The following is a 24,786-nucleotide window of genomic DNA, read 5'->3' on the forward strand; positions in this document are numbered from 1 at the left end:
TGATAACATTACTGTTTAGGAACATTGTTGTCTATGAATATAAAATATAACAAAATGATATAAAATCAAACAAAAAAACTTTGAAAATAGTACAAAAATTAAAAGAAATCATTGAATAGAATTATTTGTTCTTGCACTCGCTGTTGTTATGACATTTTGAATTGCAGAGAACTTCTTTGGACCGACAATTGCACTTTTTAGAAATACAATAACGCTTGCAATTGCACATAACAAATCCTTGTTTTGACCCCGACGCGAGAACTGAAGCTTGTCTCAAATTTAATAACGTGCTAAGGACTTCTGATAGTTTGATAAAATTGGAATCGGCAAACGTGAATTCATTTCTACTATAAAGTCTTTCTAGCTCTCCATTTTTTGTTCCCAACTTATACAAACCACATTTATTAACGCTTAAAACCGCAGCCAGCACATTTCTGGGAGCAAGTCTTCCCCTGTCAACATCTGGAACTTTAACTACGACGTTTTGACCTACCTCAGCAGGAGGAAGTTTTTGGCAAGACAAAGATAACATTTTTGCAGCTTGTTTCTCCAATCCGGATTTAGCATCTTCACGTTGATCTCTGATTGCATCAGTTCTGTTGCAACGGCTACATACGACTTGATCTTCAGTTTCAATTCCACATTTTACATGTACCTTAAGACTACATTTTTGGCATGTTACGAGAATCCCACATTCTTCACAAATAGCACATAAATCTGTATTGTACAAATTGTCTTCTGTTTCATTATCTGGTCCAGTTGTTATCCCATCCAATATTCTTTCCAAATCTTCTTCTGTTTCCAATGATTCATATGTTTCCTTTTCCAGTGAAGAATCTGCTAATCCGATTCTTTGTTTCATGCCAAACATGGCTTCGTAAGGACTTTTCTTTATTCCTTCATGTAGTGAGCGATTTTTTTTGCTTTGAATAAACCTTAGACCCTCTGACCATTGTTTCGTATTATTATCTAACATCCATGCTACCAACATGTCTCGCACATCTTGATTAGATCTTTCCACAGATCCTTGACTTTGGGAATGACGAGGCTTTCCGTGCACAAGTTTCAAGCCTGGCCACATATCTACTAAGTTTTGAATTACGTGGTTAACAAATTCTCGTCCGTTGTCGCTTTGGAGATGACTAATCGCTTTGTGAGCATTTCAAGTTATCCAGAACGCGTCGTGGACGTTTTTCAAATGCACATATCGCGTTGTGGATAATAAAAACGTCCACACACCGGAAAAATATCTCATTTCGGTATTTGGATGATCAGCACCGTCCACAACGCGTTATGGGTGTTTTTTTCGCTCACTGAGCGATTTCGGTGTTTGGGCGTAACATATATATAACTTTTAATTTATATAATTCTGCGAAAGATGAAATTACGCGCGTACAATGTTATCGTTCGTAGTTAGATCTAAATTTGTAAGTTTCAGATATGTAGATTGTCTCTCTTTCTCGAGAACCGTACGATAATCGCTATGGATTTTACATTACATTCCTTATTCGAGGTCTAATAGGTCTAATCTAATAAACTGTTATCACATCGAAAGCCCTGCAAAATTTACTCTCACACTTACTCTATGCGTTATTAATATTATTCCGAAAAGTCTGTACATTCGATTGTTACTTTGATTTTACAATTGTATCGCTTTTTCGATGGCTTCTGCGTCCTAACTTTTGTTTCTATAATACGAATTACGGAGGCGCTTCTCTTATATATATAAAAGAATCGCGAAAGTAAAACGGAAATGTGATAGTCCGCCTGAATTAAAATTAGCTTAGGACGGCTTGGTTTCGTACGTATAATTATTCAAATACTCCATTTTAAGTATTTCTCTTTTTGCACATATTATTTGTATATAATTCAAATATCTTCTTCACCGTTGTCGCGTCATGTAAATGATATTTAACCTAGCGACGATATAACAGGTCTATAGACTTTTTTAAAGTGAGTAACTCTAAAGTGAAGCTACTGTATGTAATTATAATCTTCAATCAACTTGTCTAGAATACGATAGGATAAGATTATACAATCTTCCTGGTCCAAAAATTTGTGAATAACTTATTATGAATTTTATTTTCTTTGGAATTTTTTAATTACGTGATTTTTTACACAATAACACCGACAGATTAATTGTATTTATGACGAGTCTTACTTTGAGTTAAGTTCGAACGTTTTTTTTTTACTAAAAAGTTTGCGAGTATTGATGTAAACTCTCGTCGAATTATATGCCTGAAATTTTATAAAGAAAAATTCTTATTCTCTCGAAATGATCTATGACAGCTATAGCTTTGCCATAAAATTATATATTCGTTATTTGGGTCCTAATAATTTGGCGTAACATTACGTATTATTCGTACAAAAGGCATTTATACAATCGTATATACTTTTTTCTTTTCCTTTCTCATAAATTCTTCGTTAATGACATTCGCCAAGTTCGTTGAACTCTCCTCATTACATTGCAAGTAAGCTTTTAACGAGAACAGCTATTATATCGTAAATTACAATATCCATTCGTTATTACATACAATATCCATTTTCATATATCATATGTGTGTGTAGAATTAACGTGTGAGCACTTGGCACTTGTAAACATTCACGTGATGGAGCATTTGTGACATCGTTGTCCTTTCGATTTCTTACCGTCGTCTCCCTGCTCCACTTGTTTGCGAATGGAATCTGCAAAATGGGTGAAAGCAAATAGAATCTCTTTGTTGGAAAATCTATTCAATATGAAATTCAATCTTAGACATATCACGCGTATTATTATTATCTCTATAAACGCCAGTGGCGCTGTAGTCCATTGTTATCTTCGTGGATAAGGGATATTTTTATTGTGCACGGCAAGAAGTTTGTTGAGATAACAATCAAATAATAATAATAATAATAATAATAATAATAATAATAATGAAATGAATTTATACCAGCAACTGCTTTCTTGTTCACCGCTGATAAAGCTTCACAGAGCTCTTTTATCAATGGTATGTCTGGATTCAGTCCGGAGGCCCAGATCATTAACATTCGAAATCCGTGCTCCTTGTAACTCGAGGGACCTGCAATTGAGGCTTTATCGTCCTTTTCATAAAGCTGCTCTAGACGCACTATAGAAATATCGAGGTACAAATTCTACACGTATATGTATATAATCCGTAATTAATTTTGTGTTAGTCACTTTATCATACGTTCCCAGGTAGCAGGATGACGTTTAAAGACGTCTTATTGACTTTAGAGAACATAATTAAAAGGTTATTAATACGTCATTTGAAGTCACTTTGCTACCTGGGTTGTGATATAATGTATGATGTATATTTATTATTATTTTCCGAATTATTATTTTGCGAGTAACGTATATTTACTTTTGTATCTCGATGGATTGGTATAAATCTAAGTTTTCAAATGATTATGTTTTTCCATCTTTAACTGAGTCCTAAGATTTTTAAATGTGAATTTTAATTAATACCTTAAAACTAATGATGTAAAATGTATGAAAATCGCAGAGATGTATGATAAATAATTATCATATCGATCGATATGTCTCAAGAAATAATTATGAGAGCCTATAACGACTCATAATACCGATTTACCCGTATACTGATGCTCGATAGCTCTGATCTGCTCGGGGGTGAAAGCCCAATGAAAGGCCAACTTTTTCCAGTCTCCAGGTGCCAGTTGCTTGTAGGCCAATTTCCATAAAACGGATCGAACTTGCTCCGTGAGGCGGCCGTTGTTGCTGGAGATGCTGCCACCGCGCGATCCTTCCCTCCACCATCTTCGCGCCGGAGTCAGCTCTCGGACCTCCTTGTCAGAATTCGAGATTTCCTGAATTTCAGTTTTTTTGTTTTTATTATCCGACTTTAATTTAATGTGTGTAGAACAAATAGAGTCACTCTGCTCTAGCATGTGGTGACTGACAATAAAACGCATATTTATTTTGTTTGTTTGTTATTTAAATTTGAACTTGCATCAAATTCATGCTTTTTATTGGAACAATACCTGGAGCAATATAAAATTTTCGTGTGAGTGAATATATAATAATTCAATAGAAAAATAAAGAGCGCCACAAGCAAACTAAACAAATTTAAATTGAAAATTGAAAATTTTCGCGATTAAAATATGTGAGATACTACGTCATATTGCGTATTTTTTTTTAACATCGAAATTTCAAGGTTTGTAAAAGTAGCTTACGGCGTCTAGGCCAGGAGGTGAAAGGACAGGCGAACGACGTTAAACGAAATTCTTATAACTACGGCGGACGTGTGCCTACCGGGGTCGGATAATCCAATCTGGCGGTCTTAATGATCATGTCGACGATGGCCGTGAAACTGCCCCTCGCTGCGATGTAAAGTGGCGTCCGGCCGCTCTGCGAACATCAGGATAAACTTCGGGTTAACTTTATTATCGAGTTCGCGACGGTTGCCGTCAGTCTGGCAACCATATCGCGTTAACCGCAGCGCGACTGGATCAAGGGAATAAGGCGTTCGGAGCTTTCTGCAAATAGCGCAAGTCAATTTCCCGTGGCACGTGTCACATTGTCGACCTCCTCTCTCCCCCATCCCGCCTCGTGCTGTGCACGCGCGACAGACTTTTCGTCCGATGTGTTAATTAAGGGTGGGATGTTATATTATTGGAGCTGTGTGTCATGAGATTAAATCCTTTATCCTTTTGCAGCGTTTCTCCATGCAAAGCAAAAAGTTGTAAGAAACAAAATATTGAGTCGTTAAGTCTTTTTTTATTTTGCATTATTGTTCAAATTAATGCTTTAATAAACGACGAACGTACATCATGAATTCGAATTCTCGTCATGTTTCTAGTTCTTTATTTTGCTAGTATACTGTTATTAATTTTATCAACATTTTTATACATACTTACTGCTATTTGATTTCTATTTTTATTACTATTGTCAAGATTATTGTAGCTATTTGTTCATGTGGAACAATAATTGAAACGATAACGTTATTGAATTACTTGATCGAATTTAAAGCATTACAACGCAACGTAGGAGGTCACTATTAAAGCAGATCTGTTAATTAAGGGACATTATCAAAGAATGCAATAATATACAAAGAGTATTTAAGAGTTATTTTTTAGCTTGTAACAATATTTCAGTGCTTCTTTTGATTTACGGAGATTTAATTAGATTCTTTTTTTAATTAGTTGTTATGTCTTTGGAACCTTCTTTCGCATCATAAGAATTACGACTTAATTTGTCAAGCGGATTTAGTGATTAGTTTATAAGTAAAGTTTAATTGATTTATTGAATAATTTGTGCTCGATTATAATTCTACCGTAGATCAAGCTCTAAATTCATGGCATAGCAATTTATTCAATAAAACGAGACAATGTCCACAAATGATTTAGTCAAGCGTCGATAATATGGGGTTGGAGTATAAACGGATTTAGTTAATTATATCGTCAAAGGATATAACACGATAATATCCAATTCTCTCAATTATTACGGTACAATACTTGGACGGTATTTACCTGTTCTTTCTGCTCGATATTCGCGCCTGCTGCAAGAAGTAATTCGCAGATATCCGTATGTCCCATCTCGGCCGCGATATGTATGGACGATTGGAGCCTCTGAAGCAAATCGATAGGAAACAGAAAAATTAAACAATCCTATTACAAGTTTTCCGATATTGATACCGCGAGTGTGATTGTAAAAATTTCATTTTCGGAAAGTTTGGAGATTAGCAAACGTAATATTGTTTGCGTAGAGTGAAATAAGTTTATGCAACCTTATTTCTCATGGCATTAATAATACAATGATTATTAGGAGTTAAATCAATTAAAATTATAATAATATAATATAATAATGAAAAGGGATTAAATACACAAAATGTAGTCCACGTTTTACATACCGAATTCAAACAATTGAGATCGACGCCTTTGTTAATTAATATCTCTACCGTTTCTACTTTGTTGTTTTGGCAGGCCAGATGCAAAGGTGTATTACCGTTCTGTAACAGATAACGGAGAAAATTCATACGATCCGTTCGTACGTTTTTTTCGCGGTGGAATTAAATTCTTTCGCGTCCCTTTTTCTTTTTGCTAATTAATATTGTTCATCGCATCACAATTGCGTGCCTGCGATCGAACGTCGAGATATTTCTGTGCGCAATAATGCATCGACAATATATTGTTGGCCATCGTTATACATGCAACCAGTCTCGGGACGGATTATATTTGGAAATAACGAGATATATCTGTACCTTACACTGCTTGTTAAGATCGGCCCCGTGCTGAATCATGGAGTCGAGTATTCCTTTACATCCCTGGCTTGCGGCGACATGAAGGGGAGTAAAACCCTCCTGGAGATAGTTGATACAGATTAATCATACGAAATAACGATCCGTGATATGGAATACGCGATACAAGATAATGATACGTCGTTATATACAATGATGCTTTGTTTCTACGAATTATGCCGATACATCCAATCGAATATGAAGAAGCTATAAGAACGAATAGCAGAAACATAAATTTGTTATAGAAGTTATTCTAAATTTTTTTCAGTTATTAAAAAAAATTAATATTAATATTTTATAATTGTTGAAAATACAGATTTATACGTGTAATTCTGTTTATCTAGTCATTCCTTTTTTACCTGTCGTTTAACTTTTTGTTGTACAAATTTTTCTGTTAAACATATTTTGCTGAATTTTAGTATATGAGGATTTTTAGGGTTGCACAAATCTCTAATTGCAAATCTGAAATCGAGATTTAATTAATGGCTGATTCAATAAATAGAAATAGATGTCTTCAAATAGAGACACTATATACATATGCAACAAAGGGTCAAATGATCGCTCAGCTATTCAATTTACCGCGTCGATTAGCTCGGTGTTCGCTCCAGCTTTTAATAATAATTGCGCGATCCCTGTGTGCCTCGTTCTGGTAGCTACGTGAAGTGGGGTATTGCCATCGTTATCCTGGGCGTCTACATTCGCTCCTAATCCTATAAGGGCCTCAACCGTGTCCAAGTGTTCCCCAGCGCAAGCACAGTGCAACGCCGTTTGTCCATTCTGGAAATAAATCCAGATTTATGTATTAGGAGAAGTTCAATCAGTGCTTGAACGACTTCAAATTGTAATTATAAAAAAATATCGCAACTATCATAATTTTCCCATATTTACAATATCATCACTCTCATGACTTAGCACTGACACACATATGCATTAATCATTTTTAAGACCAAAAGAGCTTTCTAAAAATTACTTAAAGCTTTTATTCGAACAATAATATTTGTGTAAGAGAAAATACAATAGCCTCGAATAACACGATTAATTGGTTCCGTCTTATTGAAAACCGCATGTTATTCGAGACTTGGAAATCATAAAATTTTAGAGATCACGTTTCGTGCTGTTACGTATGGAAAATCGTGCAATTCAAGACTCCAGATCGACAATAAAATTGGGAATTTGGTTTCAAAGGATTATCTAAAAAAAACTTTTAAAAAGTAGAGTTGTTACAATTTTTTTACCGCGTTTTTCGAGACGCCGTGCAATTCCAAGTACTGCGTTATTCGAGGGTCACCTGTATTTTTATATAACATATTCTTCATACTTTTTGCATGGCAGTTGGTGATGGAAAAACATGTTATTCCATGTTTTTCTTGTTTTGCAGAACGTTTATTTCAACGAATAAAAACAGTGTAGATTTTTTAAGTAATATTTTTTTCGTAAATATCTATGAGCCATATTGATTATTATTATGGTGTACAAACTTTGGACAGGATATTAAAAACAGCTGTTTGAAACTTCTGAATGTAATAGTTTTAGTTCTAAGAATGTTTCGTTTTTCTTTGTCAGATATTATCCATTACACTCGTTACACTTATGATCTAACATTGTGCAACATCGGAAATGAACTCGACACAAATTCACGTCGTCAGAGTTATCTACAACGATGCCTATCAATCTTAAGAAAGGAACTAAAGGAACTCTTTTATTTAAAGAAACTTTTGGCGGAAGCTTTTGCCTGTAGCGATGCTACCGGCATTACAATGCTTATAATGGAGTTGCTGAATATCTTATCATTGAAACATCTTTTAAATTCGTGTCGAATCCATTTCTGATATTTTCTGTTACTACATATAACAGATTATCAAATATATCAATATTGCAAATTATGATTATTTAATATTGAATAAATGTTACATTCGAATATATTTCAATCTGACCAATTTGATGATAAAATTATTAAAAGTGATAAAGGAATTCCTATTTAATACAAATCACGAAATTATAGAAATTTGACGATTATTAATTGGATTATTAGAAAATATTGATATATAATTATTTTTATCCACAATTATCTCTATCCAATAGATATCTATGAGATATTTCCTTTTCCTTAATAAAGTATGTAGATATTTTCAAGGTATTTCAAGATATTTCAAGGAGATGAAAACTTAATAGATATTACAAGATTACAGAAATTCGATTTGACATTAATTGAATTATTAGAAAATGTTGAGAAAATAAATGCAATTATTTTTATCCATTATTATTTCAATAAGTCTTACAGCTTTTCTTAGTCGGCATCAAATAGATATTTCTGAGGGGCTGGAAGTAACTTAAAATATCACGAAATTATCAAGATTTGACGATTAATTATCAATTATATTATTATTAGAAAATATTGATACGCGATTATATTTATTCATAATTATCCCAATAAATTCTATGGCTTTTCTTAACTGGCATCAAATCGATATTTTCAAAGGGGCGAAAAAGCGACCAATTGACCAAGAATGATTAACCGACGCGGCAAGCCGCGCGGAATGTAAAGACGGAGGTGGAACGCCCCGCGCCCGTGCGCCGTGCCTATCTCAGGGAAATTAGAATTCCGCGTGCGAGGAGAATCGAGAAGGGATACGCGAGTAAATTGAATGAGAAGGCACAAGAGAATCCGGGATACGGGGAAGTGAGAGTCTGTTTACAAAGGCTCCGTAAAATGTACTCAAGCCGACGCGACGGTTGGTCGAGTTTCACATTGCAGTTCGCGGGGACCATCCTCGGGGGATTGCGCGCTTGCCTCTCGATAAGGACACCAACACTATAGCAGTCGACAACAACCGGGGGCAGAGAGAGACCCACTTTCCCAGGATTTAAAACAAGAGAGGAAGAGAGGGGAGATGCTCGCTCGCGCTCTGACCTACCTGGCGAGCGTGTGTACATATATCTATCGACTACACACGCGGAAATCCGAGCGGTTCCTCTTGCCGCCGCGGCGTTAAACGGACGGTCGATTGTTCCTGTCGATAAATTATAAATATCCCCTTTTGTGTCTTCATTCGCCCAGCGATCGATACCGCACTGCTCCATGGCCGAGTCACCGTGCTATTATTCTCGTACAATTTTTGACGCGTTTTCGCTGTTTCTCGGACATGCGAGATATTTAATTTTGTCATCACTCGCGTAAAATGCGACGGAGAGAAGGAGACATTTATTTATTATTACATTCCCGTGTCCGAGCGAGAGAGTTTAATATATCGCGATAGGATAATTTATAATATAGCAAGCAAATAATAATATAATATATAGCTTGATATAATTTATCAAGTCTGCTATATAATTCGGCTTTGATCATCAATCTTTATTACGCACATGGTTGCTTGGCTGCAATATTCGAGCGAAATATTTCGAAAGAATTTCATCTTCTCCTCCGTTTTACGTTTATCGAGCTACGTTTTTATGTATTCCTTATATAACACACATCCCCGATGTTCAAAAGACCAGGGCACAACAGGACTCTTAAGCATGTCCCAAACGTGCTCGTAGGGATGCTAACAAGTGTATATACGGTATTCTTTGGATATCGGCAAGCAGCTTGAGATATCCCAGGGATTGCCCGCGTCACGCGTCAAAACTGATCCTGGATTGTAGACAGATGTTTATCGTCGCTGCGGCACATGAATAAAAGCTATAGGAGACCCGCATCTACCGGAAATAGCGAGAAGAGGGAGAGGGAGGGAGGGAGGGAGGGAGAGAGAAAGAGAGATGCACACGCGAGGATTGATCGCACGAATGATTTATTGGGGAACTGGCGTTGCCAGGAGATAACTGATTCCAGCGGTTATTTCCCTCTTCTAAAAATCCGCTTTATATACGATCCCTGATGGATACATCAAATTATTATTAGCTCGAGGATAATGCATTTTTATTTTCTCGGACGTTGCGGCTAATTGGACGCTGCATTGAGTTGCTAATTGACCGCGTCACGCGTCACTCGCGCTAAATCGAACAAACATATCACCTTACTTTCAACCTACCTGCGCGCAACAATTATGATTACATCGAAAGCGTCGCATTTACATTAAATGCACTCTCTCCGCATTATTTTACAAATAATTAATAATTTTTTGGTTTTTAAAGGCGAAATTATGTTTCAAAATGTTGCAGGCAATTAGTTCGTGATTTTCGAGCGAAGGACGGGATGCATAAAGTTGTGCATAATTCATGTATGCAAATACTTTCTGAAAGAGATAACTAATTAATAATTTATGACAGCGAATTGTGTATATACAGTCGCGAATGCATTTCCTATGCGGAATTTACGCAGGAGAATTTACTTTTGACTGGTGGTGTTGTTACAAGAGAGAACTTTCGCGAGCGAAGTTCGGGCAACCAAGATGTTAATGGATGGACGGATGGACGGGTATTCCTTGAAATATATACAATGTATATACCGAAATATATATATGTATACATTGGGGCGAAATTTGGTGGGAATCAGATTTCCGGGTGTGGAATATCTCATTGCAACGCGAAATTCGAGAAACTGAGGTCGGAGCATGCCCGTATTGCGCGAGAACCTGTATTGGTCCATTTCGGTATGCACGCGATGCGCACATTGATATATTCAATCTTGTCGATCTCCAATTCGGACGAGATAAATTAGTCATCGTTTGTCATCTGGTTTATTTATTGGTTTAACTTTTATAAAAATTATGGAAAGTATTTTCCCTTTGATTACGATTAAATTTAATTCAAACCATCAATATTTTAATATATGTATATATCTTTTTCTATCTTATTTTATTGACAATATAACTATCGAGGTAGTGACTTCTCGAGCTCCTTTGACGTCGCGTAGAATCCTTTTTACTTTCGAACAAAACCTGTTTCTTTATCTTTATATCTTTAACGTCAAATTTTTGAAAGCTCGTCTTATTGCAGTTTCTGCAGAAACCAACGAAATAAAATGATCTTTTGTTAGAAAATTGAAATACTGTCTTAAACTTGTAAATTATTTTTTCTGCAAAATGCGAACATACTGGCGCGGCGTATTCACGTGTAGTAAAAATTGAAGTGATATACCGTAATCAAAGGGATATTCCCGTTTACCTTGTCCGTGGCGTCCAGCACGATCCGCGGGATATTTGCAAGCGCCGTGATTACCGCGGGATGTCCTCCGGTGATGGCTGCATGGTGAAGGGCAGTCGCCCCGGTGCTGTCGGTGGCCTCGACGTTTAACGATTCCACCGCTTCCGCGAGGTATTCCACCACGGCTGCGTTCTTGCCGCGAGCACCGCACATTAGGAGTGTGTACTGTTTCTAAACGGAAAGAAATCTGTTGTTTATATATGCGCTGCAAATAAAGGAGGACTTCCCCGCGAAGGAGAATTCGTTACACCGCGCGGTGCCGTGGGCCGACAGTGGGGCCGATTCCCGAAAAGCTGGCCAAAAGTCGAAAAATTAAGATATTTACTTGAAACTTGGTATATAGGGGTTTTTAGAGTCGCTGATAACGAATTTCAAGTCAAAATAAAAAAAAAATGGCGGCTATAAAATACTAAAAAGCATATCTATAAATCGTAATTTTTATTGATTTTATGTTTAATTTTGTACACATACGTTTTCAAAGTCGTTGGTTAGTAATCTGAAATCAAAATAAAACAAAAAAAAATGGCGGCTACGAAATACTAAAAAGCATATCTATAAACCGTTATTTTTATTTAATTTATGTGAAACGTGGAATTTATAGGTTTTCGGGGTCGCAAATAACGAATCTGGAAACAAAATGAATGGCAGATGTAAAATGACGAATACAAAATTTCTAAAATCCATAATTTTTATTTATTTTATGAAAAAACTTGTGACAAATAAATTAAGAAGTACAATACAAAGCCGAATGTAAAAAATAAATTTGTGTTTACAAAAATATTAATCTATTATTTCCATACAAATAGTTACATACAAGTACCTAATATTTACATAAAATTTACATACAAATTAGTTTTCATCATCAGTTGAATTATCTGTATCTAAACCTGAAGAATCTGCTGATATCGAAAAAGAAGAGATAGAATCAGCACTGGACGCATAAAGTGATGGTGAAGTAAGCAATTCAACTGTTTCCGGATATAAGGATTTTAATTTCTTTTGTGGCAATTTTTTTAAACTTGATATATACGGATCTGATGACGCTAGCAAGCGCAAGAAAAGATCTTCCATCGTTTTTGTTCTACTGCATTTTCGTGCAAAATCTTCACGGTATCTTTTAATATATTTATTACAAGACTCCTGTGCATCTTCAGACATTTGTCCGATTGGCAGTAAAGCAGATTGTATTATTTCAGAGCCGTGAATTAAAAGTTTGTGTATAGAAGTAGGCATGTAGAACCAGGGATATAAATCGACAAATTTTCGAGCTGTCTGTATTATGTATTCTTGGAAATCTGGTATGTTAATTTCATGACCACTTGTAATAGCTTGTAAAATAATATGAAATCTTTTAATAAGATCTTCGTCAACGCCCGTTATAGCAGCGGAAATGGATTCATTTTCAAAAAATCGTCGAGCAGTATTCCCATCATTCGTATTGCCAAATCCAGATTTTAGTTGATCAACAATAAGGCCTAACTGTTGGCGAAAACCTTTTTGAATTGTTTTTTTTCTATCTTCTATTAATTTCTTTTCTTCATTTCCTCGCGCTTGCCATTTTTTAATTTCGATTTTATACGAAATATGCAAACAACATTCAAAGAATCGAATCCACATATGTAATGTAGATAACCCGAAACATAAATTATCTCTATTAATTTCTTTTTTTTAAATTAAATCTATATTATTAAAATCTTTAGAAGTAGCATTACATAAATAACAACGTTGAGTAGACGCAGTGCCAGTAATTGCGTTGCAAACTTTACCATCGACCATCGTCAAAGCGAGTTCATAATTAACTGTGATGTCTTTTCCATCTAATACAGTGTTAAAAGATATAAGTTTGCTCGCTTGTTCTTTTATATTCTCTGTTTGCTTGACAGTGGCCTCAGTAGTTTCATGCAAAAATTTAATTTTTATTGGCCTACAAAAGCGTGGTGATGATGGTCTCGGATTTTTCTATACAATGATTTTTTTAGATGTATTTTTATCAATCGATATAAGTTGCAGTGGAACAAGTGAAGTAAAAAAAATATTAGCATCTGATTTACTTTCATCATCATCATCACTAAATTTTTGCTTACATATACTAAGGCCAGAACTACCATTACAGCCCCATTTACAAATTAAATTTAAATTTGAAAGCTGTTCACGAGTCAAAGTTTTTATGACATCCATTTGAATATTCAAAATTCGATTGATTGTATGGTTCAGTAGAGATTGTAGTTTAACTTCTGCACTGGTTTCACATATGCTAATACTATTTTTTTTTGGGTAACAGTCACGCTTGGCTTTTACCAATTTATAAGATGGATATAATTTACATTTCTTTTTTACACTTAAATTTCTTAGCCCCTGATATTGACTTCGCGATAGTTTTTGTTTCATTATAAGTGAAACAGCTTTATCAGTAGAAAGAGTGACTTCAGGAATTAATTCCAAAGAACTTCTGTATTTTTGAACCTTAGATGGACTACTCGAAGATATATCTTTAACAATTTTAGCAGCTTCCACTTTCCCTTCAGCTCGTAACTTCATGTGTGTTGCATAGGAGAGTTCTTCGATACTTGATTGCGTTTGAATATGTTTTCGGTTCTTCTTCGCTTCGTTCTTTCACTGCATTGTGCAAATTCCGGTTTTGGGTGGACCATATGTCCTTTATCTGACGATGATGTAGTTTGAGATTCATCTTCTTTATTTTCATCGAGATAAACAATTACATTTAACCACTGCTGATTTTTTTCCAAAAATTTTTGTTCTATTCGCTTAACTTCCTGCCACTTTGTTTTCAACTTATATAATAGTTTAAGAATGACAGATTTCGCATTGCCTGATAATATAAAAGGCCGCTCCAACTTTTTCGACAAATGATCTTCAATTTTTTCATAAGCTACAGCAGCATTGTCATTTAAATTGCCTTTCAGTAATGTAAAAATTTCTTCCCTCGACAAACCAGAAATTTGTTGGGTACTATCAGAACCTGAAGAAACAAAGTTTTAAATTAATGTATGTATGTAAAATATATATATATTTATATATATGTAGATATATGTATATATACATGTGTAAATATATATACAGTGGCGTGCAAAAGTTTCCAGCCAGTAACATTTCGTACTCACAACAGTTAAAATAATAAATATATTCACAAACATAAATAATATTTTTTTACTATATTATTTTGTTTCCTATATCTCATACTCACATCTCATAATAATAAAAAATCATTAGTCTTTTTAAAATATATTAGAGTACAAAAATTTATAATATAATATATATATATATATATATATATATGGCTGTGTATTTATAATGCACTTACTTGTACTTGGAACATCCATTCTGCAAAACGATCCTTCACGATGTGTGAGAAATTGTTTAATATTGTATTCGTTTATTCTTCGTTTAGAACTCAGAAACGCACAGAAACACTCTAAAACGCTCAGAAACGACTAACCTTTTCCGTTGCGCGACCGTTATTCATCCCCTCGGTTTGCTGCTCATCCCCTTCCCGTTAACATAAACCAATCAGGACATCTTAGAAAATTTCTCTTTTTCTACGTCATCATTTCGGAATTTTTCTAGAACATTCCACGGTCACCGTGCTCGGTCTGGACTACATCGTTTAACATTCTTTTTGAATTTATATATTGTATTCAACACAACAGCTATTACTTCAACGAACGCGCGCGCGCGCATTGCCGCTGTCAGATTTATAAAAAATTTATTTTGCAGTAATTTGTTTAAACAATTATTGTTTAAACAATTATTGTATTCCAATTTACATAGTTAAAGGTCATGTTCTATTTTCAATTATTAGTTTTACTATGTTGTTAGTGTTTTAAGCATAGGCGTTAATAAGTTTATGCGAATTTGGAAGGTTTTAAATACAAATGTACATTAAAAACAAAGTAGCAGCTAGTAGCAGCTAATTTTTACAAATGTTGTTACATAATAATATAAACTTTAATTTAAAATTTGTTTCACTGTGGGAATCCGTGGGACTTTTAACTTTTCTCTATTTTTCTGAAACGATTGCACACAAATTTTCATTATTTTACACTTCAAACATTGCGTTACTGTTAATTTATATTTATTTGTTATAATTTTTAACAAATACGATAATAAACTACATTTTTCCATTCAAAACATCCATTTTGTAGAATTAAAAAAGATCAACTTTACGATTTTCTAACGAATTTTTGAATATGACGCTTGAACATGAGCTCGGACGCTCGAGCTGTTACTCGTGCGAAGGTCCTTTTTGTACTGGGTTATACCTGCCATGTATACTTAATTAGCCCTTATAAAGGGCCGTTACATATTTTTTGAACATTACTCTATATACTTCAAATCCCATAAATTAAAACTTCATTTTTCGACTTTTGGCCAGTTTTTCGGGAATCGGCCCCACTGTGGCACCGCGCCGTAAATGCTTCTCGTAATTTCAATCCATAAAGGAATCTCCGCGGTTGCCTTCGCGCGACCATCGCGAATTCTTCTATAATTCTCTCACTTTCTTCGCATCGGCACGCGCGTGATAAAATTCTACGCGACGTGCCGGAGGGGCGCGATGAAAGCGTGCGCGCCTACTATTTAGGACCGATGCCAATATCAATATTGACACGTTATTGATTTCAACCTCGTCGCGGTTTCTCGGTGACTTATTTCACTTTTTTCCACAATCTCCGCGAGATTTCTGTTTCGATATTTTTTTTACTACACAATGTTTGCGATCAATAAACTTCAATTAAACGTATACGATTTGATCCCGTACGATGTGTTCTGTAAATTTATGTAACGGATAAATTTTTTTGCGTTATTTGAATAAAGTTTTCTCGTTATCTAAATAAAGTTTTTTTATACGTGATTATTATCGCAATATTCCGCGCAACTTTCCTATATATATACTTAACTTTCTCAACGAGTCTCGACATTTACGAAGTCGTACTTCAAAGTTGAAAGTCGTATTACGAAGGAACAGCTTGAATCTACTTTTACGTGAAAATATTTAATGAAGCGATTGTTAAGCGATTTTTGAAGGTTATACCTTGTTGAGCGCAGATACGCTTGCCCCGGCATTTATCAACATCTTCACCGCGTCTCGGTGTCCGAGTTGGGCGGCCATATGTAAGGGTCGCATTCCAAACTTGAAAGAGAAATGAACAGCTCGGAAATTAATGTTCGACGCGAGGAATTTCATCAAGTCGGTCGCCGGTTAGATTAAAAATTCCGAAAGAAGTGTCGCACCAAAAAACATATTTAATGTTTCGTAATAAAGTATAACCATTTATCAATCGGCACCTTCACATTAATTTCCTGTATGAAAGCACTCGACAATATTGAATCTTAGAGACTCCATTTGTTTTTAACGTGCAAAAGTTTTTCTCTTTTACGAGAAAATGTATTTTACTTTGCTACCTCAATTTACAGTTATTTCTTAAATGAACCTTTCTCTCTTTAATAGATTATAATTAAAAGAAGAAGAAGAGAGATGTGTCATACCTTATCTCTTGCTTCAATATCGCATTTAGCTTGTATCAGCATTTCAATAATTTCTGTGTTTCCTTTAGACGCTGCCCAATGAATCGGAGCACGACCATACTGAGAAAGATTTTTAGTAATAAATATTAGAAGCGCTTATCGCTTTTAATAAATCTTGTCAAAAAAGTTGACAAATTGAACGACAAATGGTGTTTTATTATGTATTTTTGTTTTCGGAGTATATTTTTAGTGACTTACATTATTTCTGGAATCTACGTCGACAGTCTCCTTAAGTATTTTGCGAACGGTGTCCGCTTCGTTCTTCATCACAGCCTCGTGTAGAAGAAGATCATTCTTAAGAACTGAGAAAAGAAACACAATATAGAAAATAGATATAAAACGTGGAATAAAAAAGATATTATTTAAAAAATATGTACATCGTGAGATAACATTGATTTTTAAAGTTAAACGCTTATTAGTTAAAAATATAAAGAATAATTATGTAACGAAACATTATTATTATTATTATACCATTTTATATATCAGATTTTGTAATAATAATATACATAGTCATATGTATTATATATTATGACAACTACAAATTGGTGCTAGTCTTTGACATCAAATCTTTTGTATGGGAAAGCGTGTGCTTGGCACTTTCTTTTACCTTCTTTGAAATAAAATCAACAGAGTTACTGTGACATTCGATATTAATCGATATATAATATTGTCATCTCGTAGTGAAATTTGGAGATGGAGGTATTTTATTTTAATGTTTGTTACAAATAATACTTCAGCCGACCGTATGTGAGTGATCCACGCGTTTATGCATTCTATCAGGCGCGCGGATCACTCACGTACGATCGGCTAAAAGACAATGCTGTTTGGATTGACTTTACTTAATAATTACTGTTTTATTAAGCATTATGGAAAAAGTGGCTCAGGACTTTTTGATTCATTTTTTAATAAGAAATAGTGCTATGTAGTTAGTGGGCGGTCTTTAAGAAATTCATTTCTATACCTATCAATAACTTACAGTTTCAAAGTTATAATAATAACTTTCATAATAAGAAACAGAACCGTTATGATATACAATTAATTAGAGAGAAAACTGTCATTTTACGGGTTAGGGACTGGGTCTTGGTAGTCTAATAATAATATTGTGTAAATTTTGTATACTTTTTCCAAACTGAGTAAACTGCGCGCCGATTTTTTGCCGCTCTTAAAAACACAGTTCCTAGTTGAAACAGTAAATTTACATATTTAAATCGATAATCGATTTAAATTTTAATGCTAATGAGCTTCCTTATTAAATCACTGTAAAGAATTTATTGCGAAAAGTATCGTCCCATCCACGGTTTGAACTTAGACACCTCCTTACATTTACAATAAATTCTTTACAGTGACTTAACAAAGATGCTTATTAACGTCAAAATTTAAATCGATTATCGATTTAGATATGGGAGATTTGCTGTTCCAACAAGGAGTTGTGTTTTAAAGATCGACAAAAAATCGGTCGCACGCAGTTTACTGACAAGTTTGGAAAAAGTATACAAAATTCACACATCAGTATTGTTATTATTATTAGGCTACCAAGATCCAGTCCCCGAACCATGTAAAATGGCACTTTTCTCTCTAATTAAAATATATCAGTTGCTTTATGATATCCATCATTAAATCAATTTTTGAGATAAAACTATATGCATTACGAAATGACTTTATTTGAATTTTCTATATCGAAATACGTCAAATCACTTTGACGTAGTGTAACGTTTTTTGATCTCTTCGAATTTTTATTTGTTTTACGAAATACGTGACAATATTTTTCTATCTACGTAATATTTTTCTACCTACGTAATATGGATATACATGGATTAAATCTCCAATTTTTTAATATTTAGCATCTGGTGTTTGCAAAAGATGAATCATATTTTCAATACAACGCGGATATACCACGGATTAATTATTCCATTACTTTGTAATGGTTTTTGTGGAAAGTAGGATCTCGAACGAGAAACGTAAAATAGTACGGATTCAATTAATTCCCGTGCGCGCGTTACGGGGTTTTTATTTTAAACTTCCGACAGTCACGTCGTAGCGGCACACGTGCTGTCGTTACCGCTGCACACACTGTTTTTTATAAATTCGGTCCGCACGGATATCGATCGTGTGTGCAATTGAGGTGAAAGGACGGAAGGCAGGCGGGGATGAAATACGCGAGTGTGTGCACAGTGTGTTGTTAATTAGTTGAATGGCTGATTTTGCGAATGTTTAATGCAAATTGAATACCTTTTTACTTCCGCGCGACTGCATGTTAATAGACTGCACGGTCCACATAGCAAAATAGAAAAATACACAAAACATCTTTTAATTACACGTAATTATTAATTTCTCTTTTTCTCTCGTGTGTGTTTTTTTTAAATAAAGAGACCGAAAAGCATACACGGTTGGTTGCTTTAAAGAAATGATCTTCCTCTCGTCTGTGTATGCAAGATAAAAGAGAGTGATTAAAGTTTTCATACAATATTATACTATTATATATTGCTTCTGCATAATGGAGTTCTATTTCACTGCATATATACGTATTGTAAAATTTCATTCAATGATAATACCCTCTTGACACAGGGGATGATCATAAATTATTACACCGTGAAAACGAAAAATTTGTTCGTTTTGAAGAAAACGGAAATTACGGAAAAAGCCAATCGGTTAAAAGAAAATCCAGGCAATTCAGTGCCTGAAATGTATGAGTGGTTTTTCCGACTTTACCGGTAAATCTTGGAAAATGGAGAATGTGAATTTCGCTTCCACACATCTCATATATTCACATTTTGCTTGGGATTGCCGAGACAGCTTTAAATCTTCGCACGCTTCGTAGGACATTTTGTGTGGGGCAGATGCGGTACTTTACTCACTTCTAGCAGTCTTTTGGTTCAGCACTTCATCCTCGATCGCCTCGCTGAGATTCAGCGGCGGTGGTGGGGCCTTCGCCTTCTTTATTCTCAACTCTTCCTTGTCCACCATCTTTCACTGATGCCGTTGTTCCGAGCCTGGCATTGTCATCGGCGTCGTTGCGCGACTGGGTTATTGCACCTGGGTTGCAGCTCAACTGCTAATTATCAACGACCTGGAAAGTCGAGCAATGATGAGTGGCGAAGTGTACGATCAGTGTGGAAGTCTACGAGTTCAAAAGAGATCAAAATCGCTGAAACACTGCAGTGGGCTTTAAATTAAAAAAAAAGAAGTCAATGTAACGATATATCTGGATTATATAAATCTAGTGTTATATTTGAATTGAGGAAAAATACGAATAAAAATGTTTCTTGAAGTTATGATTTAATTATTACATAGCAAATTTGTAGACTTAATCTCTTTTCACTGATATATTTGAAAGTTAAATTGAAATACGACGACAGTCATTTGCCGTATTCGTTTATTATAGTGTTGCAGGTGTTAATTTATTATATCAATTATCAGAAATATTCTGAGTGCTTGTTATGTGAAATTGGAATTACTGTCTATTAAAACTTGCATATATCTTATGCAATTATAGCTTGTAGCCGGCTGAATATATATACATATATCAATGACAGATGAATTAATCACGAGTTTTCTCGTTCTCTACATTTCAATTTGTCGCGTTTTGAATTTTCCCGTTTTATTGCGGTAAAATCTGTTATTACAATTTACTGTTCGTGCGGTCACAATACGGTCAGGGCGAATAATATATGTGCGGAGGGTTGGTTAGCGGAGTACGATATATATATAATTCATGGAGGCTAATTAATTCATTCACAGATTTCAAATTATATCAGAGACGCTATGACACTAAATTTCATAAATTTACATAAATTTTAATGTTTCAAATTAGTCAGTATTACGAATTATAACACGTTTCCGAACATTGAGGCAACATAAATATGTTACTTCAATAATATAATTTGTGCTGCTCGATTAACATTGAATACAAAACGAAACAAAATACTACGTAAATATCATTAAAGATGTGTTGTCATTTCTTAAGCAACGTTAGAGTTAATCAGTGCACTGAAAAAATGTATTATTTGCAAGAAAATAGATTTCTTCGATTTTAGTTTCTTTATAATTCAAAGAAGTATATTAGGTAGATTTGAAGAAATTTTTCTGAAACATTTTAAAAATATTTTCTCGAATCTACCTAATACTTCTTTGAATTAAGGAAACTAAATTCAAAGACATCTATTTTCTTGTAAATAATAAATTTTTATTTTCAGTGTAGTGAAATTGTTTTATTATCTCGGTTTTTTCAATTTCTAATTTTGACGCTTATTATTTCATATTCCACAGTGAACTATAAACCACCCCTACGTTCGTAATTCGACATTCGTTTAAACGCAGTTACATCGTGCATATTTACTCGGAATTTCCTCGAAGTTTGTTATGTAGTAATGTTTGTTTCATCACCGCAGAACCAGAATTATGTAGAGAGTGAGAGAGAAAAAGAAAGAGAGAGAAAGAGAGAAAAGTGCAATCGCAATGGCAGAAATGTCTAAATTTTCTCTACATTAGTTAGTTACACCGTAACAAGAAAAGCTTCCCCACCCCTTTCGCTTGCGAGGCATCTCCGCTTCGTTTAATCTCTATCCTCTACTTTACCTCGTTTCTAGGGGTGCTATTTCGTGGATAAATGTAGATATTTAAGCAAAGAAATGTTAACTTTACAAATACGCTAGTATTTATTATTAATTTTGCACACATTAAATTTTTGAACGTTTAAATGGATACCATACGACATTATTTCAGGGATTAGTTAATGAGATGAATCGGAGAAAATATTCATTTTTCTAATACGCGCGCGTAATGCCGATAATAAGAAATCATCAGTTATCATCACATTTCTTATTTCCTAAAATTGTACAATTTTTTTTATTTTTAAACATCTATTTAAAAGAAAATCAAGAGATCACGCATTGCGAGTTTATAACGTACTGCATTTTTATTTTGCTATTCGAGTTGCGAATTTCTGGGGAGCGAATTAGATATATTTAGTATGAATCGGCATCGCTCGTTCAAATATGTGACAAGTCACATATTAATTTCGTTGATGAAATTACCTACCGCATGATTACCATATATATCTGTTGCGGCGCACTTGCGGCAATATCTCATAATTCAGCAGTATTTCGCAGCTGAATCAGATTTTCACGAAACCTTTACGAAACTTTAATAATGATCGACGTTTAAATGGAACTGGAAATTATATCAAGTCGGATAGAGATCGCAAATTGTTAACAGGAACTCGTGCTATCTTTGTCAGCAACTATTTTCCGCTGTAATTAATATTCGTCTTTCTTTATACTAGAAACTTTATACTAGAAGAGAGATATGTAATATAAGATATGTGTCGACATGATTGTAATATGCGCAGAATACGTGTCTGTCTATTGGACGAAAACATCCTTCGTGGTGGATACAATGTAATACTAGTATTATAATAAATACAATATCCTTATGTCTAATTCTTTAATTCAGCGAAGAATATTCTTGAGAGAGATAGCGCGGGAAAGCGCGCCGACGACGCGACGGGTTACCGATGTTTCCGAGTTGCAGAATATATCTTATTGTACGTCTGTCGCTTGGGAAAATGCGCTTTTATCCATAACATTCATTAGCATAAATAGCATTGCAAGTTACGACTGCCATCTGTTTTTAATGATTGATTATGCTTGACTTTACTGTCGAGCCAAAGCGCTGCCGCCGTCGGAGTTTATCGCTGAAATCCTACATAATTCAATATTGCTGAACTTGTTGAAGTTTTGCATTCGTTTAATCTTGTATGACTTCTCGAACACTTCCGTTTCTCACTGTTACAAAGTAACTCGATACATCTCAGCTGTTGTCATTACTATACAAACAGATTTAGAATCGAGGAATTTTTAGATAAGGGATAGAAAATCGAGCTTAAGTAATAGATACTGATATTTCTAAAATAAATAATAAATATTGAGAATTGAGAATTGAGAATTGAGAATTGAGAATTAAGAATGGAGTGTTAAGATTTATTGAGTAGTTTAATTTATGAAATCATATCTTACTGTACAGATTAAATGATTTAAGATTCTTAGTGAAATTATAATTAGTTGGTTTAATTTTTATTAGAAGAAAGGGGTGATATCTATTTGTCGTAATTAGATTTCTTTTATATAAAGGAGAGAGGGGATAGAAAATCGGGCTTGAATAACGGATACTGATATTTCTAAAATAAATAATAAATATTTATAATTGGGAATTAAGAATTGAGAATTGAGAATTGAGAATTGAGAATTAAAAATAGAGTGTTAAGAATTATTGAGTGTAGTTTAATTTATGAAATCATTTAACTGTACACATTAAATTATTTAAGATTTTTAGTAAAATAATAATTAGTCATAGTTTAATTCTTACTAGAAGAAAGGGGTGATATCTATTTGTCGTAGTTAGATTTCTTTTATATAAGGGATAGAGGGAGATTGACCCAACGTTGCCGGGTACCGGCGATATCGCGTCTACAGAAGGTGCACAACGTGGATTTGTCGTTGGGTTGCGTCAGACTGGCTACGTTCTTGAGGGTAACATAGACGCGAAGAGCATTGCCGATGGCCACTGCGAGAAGACTCTGTCGTTTCTCTGGCAGATTATATCCACAGGTACCAGGCGCCGCGGTGCGATCGGGCGGCACGCGTGATTCAGAGATGGAGGCGGGCGCAACTCTGGTACGTTTACGTGAGAAACTTCTTGCGCGAACCTAGAAATCTCGCCGCGATAATAATCCAACGCATGTGGAAGCGCAAAATAGCGCTGTCCTCGCCCGTGATCGAAATTGACTGTAATCTTGAGGAGCGCAAAAGATATTTGCGCGTTCGAACAGCCGCGATACAGCTTCAGAGGTGGTGGAGGCAGGTACGAGGAAACACGAAGAAGTTGCAAGAGCTAAGAAAGAGGTGGTCACGTTGCAGAAGAGATGGAGAGCTACGTTGCTGATGTGAGCGCAACGAAGTTGGCGCGACCTGAGAAATGCTGCGTTGATGATTCAGAACCGTTGGAGAGCAACGCGAGCGATGAAATTACAACGTTTTGAGTATCTCGCGCGTAAAGATGCCACCGTGAGAATACAGAAGGGTTTCTAAAAATATCGTAGACGTTACAATGGCATATATTTAATGACTTTATGAAATTAATCTAAATATGTATTATGTAATATGCATATAACGCGGAAAATTATATTAATTCTTCCTGTCTCTCCGTTAAATTTTGTAGTATGTAATTATTTATGAATTGTTATATGCGACAAACATACTTTGTACATTAAATTTTAACATTATATTATATATAATTTAAAAGATTTATTTTATAATGAGATAAATGAAGAATAGATTTTTCTTGCTACATATATTTGTTATATTACATCTTTGCATTTATTTTATTGTTTCGAAGCAGATATTATTAGTTCCATTATCCGATACATCGCGCGCTATTGTACATTTCATGGCTGTATGCGATCAGGTAGAGTGCCTTTTCAGCTAGTAGCGTGTTGTTTCGTTAATAATGTAATATCGGGGACAATGTTTCCGTTTCCTGATCATCCGCAACGCGCATTCATCCGTATATTGAAAAGTAAATGTACGATTCGCGCAATGTGTTAAACAAAGCAGCATAAATTACTGTCACTGAAGCTTCTCGGATTACAATGCTTTATTATTCGTGCTTCAGATTGAAAATATAATTTAACTGCACAACATATACGACCCTTTCATCGTCAGATAAAAAGTAGAATTTCATAATAACAAACTTTGTGACTGTCTTTAAATATAAAAAAATATAGTAATAATGATAAAGACACCTGTGAATTGAAATTTGATTTATTTGCACCAACCATAAAAATGTTAGC

At 34.7% G+C, this 24,786-nt stretch overlaps 2 protein-coding genes across 7 annotated transcripts in view; both read right to left on the reverse strand.

Annotated features, from left to right (window-relative positions):
* Positions 1-121: 121 nt before the first annotated feature.
* Positions 122-1,081, reverse strand: LOC112459496 (SCAN domain-containing protein 3-like). Its single transcript, XM_025023609.1, has one exon. The coding sequence runs from the start codon at positions 1,079-1,081 to the stop codon at positions 122-124; it is 960 nt and encodes a 319-aa protein (XP_024879377.1).
* Positions 1,082-1,347: 266 nt separating this feature from the next.
* Positions 1,348-24,786, reverse strand: part of LOC112459526 (ankyrin repeat and death domain-containing protein 1A-like) — a 31,715-nt gene continuing 8,276 nt past the window's right edge. The window contains exons 1-14 of one of the 6 annotated variants that reach the window (XM_025023694.1): positions 19,796-19,864; positions 19,170-19,202; positions 17,139-17,242; positions 16,902-17,000; positions 16,447-16,545; positions 11,358-11,567; positions 6,834-7,031; positions 6,219-6,317; positions 5,868-5,966; positions 5,488-5,586; positions 4,271-4,366; positions 3,591-3,825; positions 2,931-3,071; positions 1,348-2,685 (exon numbers count right to left, since the gene is read on the reverse strand). In XM_025023694.1, coding sequence (XP_024879462.1) covers positions 2,603-2,685; positions 2,931-3,071; positions 3,591-3,825; positions 4,271-4,366; positions 5,488-5,586; positions 5,868-5,966; positions 6,219-6,317; positions 6,834-7,031; positions 11,358-11,567; positions 16,447-16,545; positions 16,902-17,000; positions 17,139-17,207 — 1,527 coding nt within the window. In that variant the 5' untranslated portion in view covers positions 17,208-17,242; positions 19,170-19,202; positions 19,796-19,864 and the 3' untranslated portion in view covers positions 1,348-2,602. Of the gene's footprint in view, positions 2,686-2,930; positions 3,072-3,590; positions 3,826-4,270; positions 4,367-5,487; positions 5,587-5,867; positions 5,967-6,218; positions 6,318-6,833; positions 7,032-11,357; positions 11,568-16,446; positions 16,546-16,901; positions 17,001-17,138; positions 17,243-19,169; positions 19,203-19,795; positions 20,008-24,786 lie in introns of those variants that run through there. The other 5 variants (XM_025023692.1, XM_025023691.1, XM_025023690.1 and 2 more) reach the window with 5 other exon arrangements.

The sequence above is a fragment of the Temnothorax curvispinosus genome, unplaced genomic scaffold (genome assembly GCF_003070985.1).
Source record: "Temnothorax curvispinosus isolate PA1 unplaced genomic scaffold, ASM307098v1 QBEX01009885.1, whole genome shotgun sequence".
In the NCBI taxonomy this organism is placed as follows: domain Eukaryota; kingdom Metazoa; phylum Arthropoda; class Insecta; order Hymenoptera; family Formicidae; genus Temnothorax; species Temnothorax curvispinosus.

Bases quoted from the DNA above. Each gene is read 5' to 3' on its own strand.
- LOC112459496 (XM_025023609.1), bottom strand. From the start codon at position 1,081: ATGTGGCCAGGCTTGAAACTTGTGCACGGAAAGCCTCGTCATTCCCAA.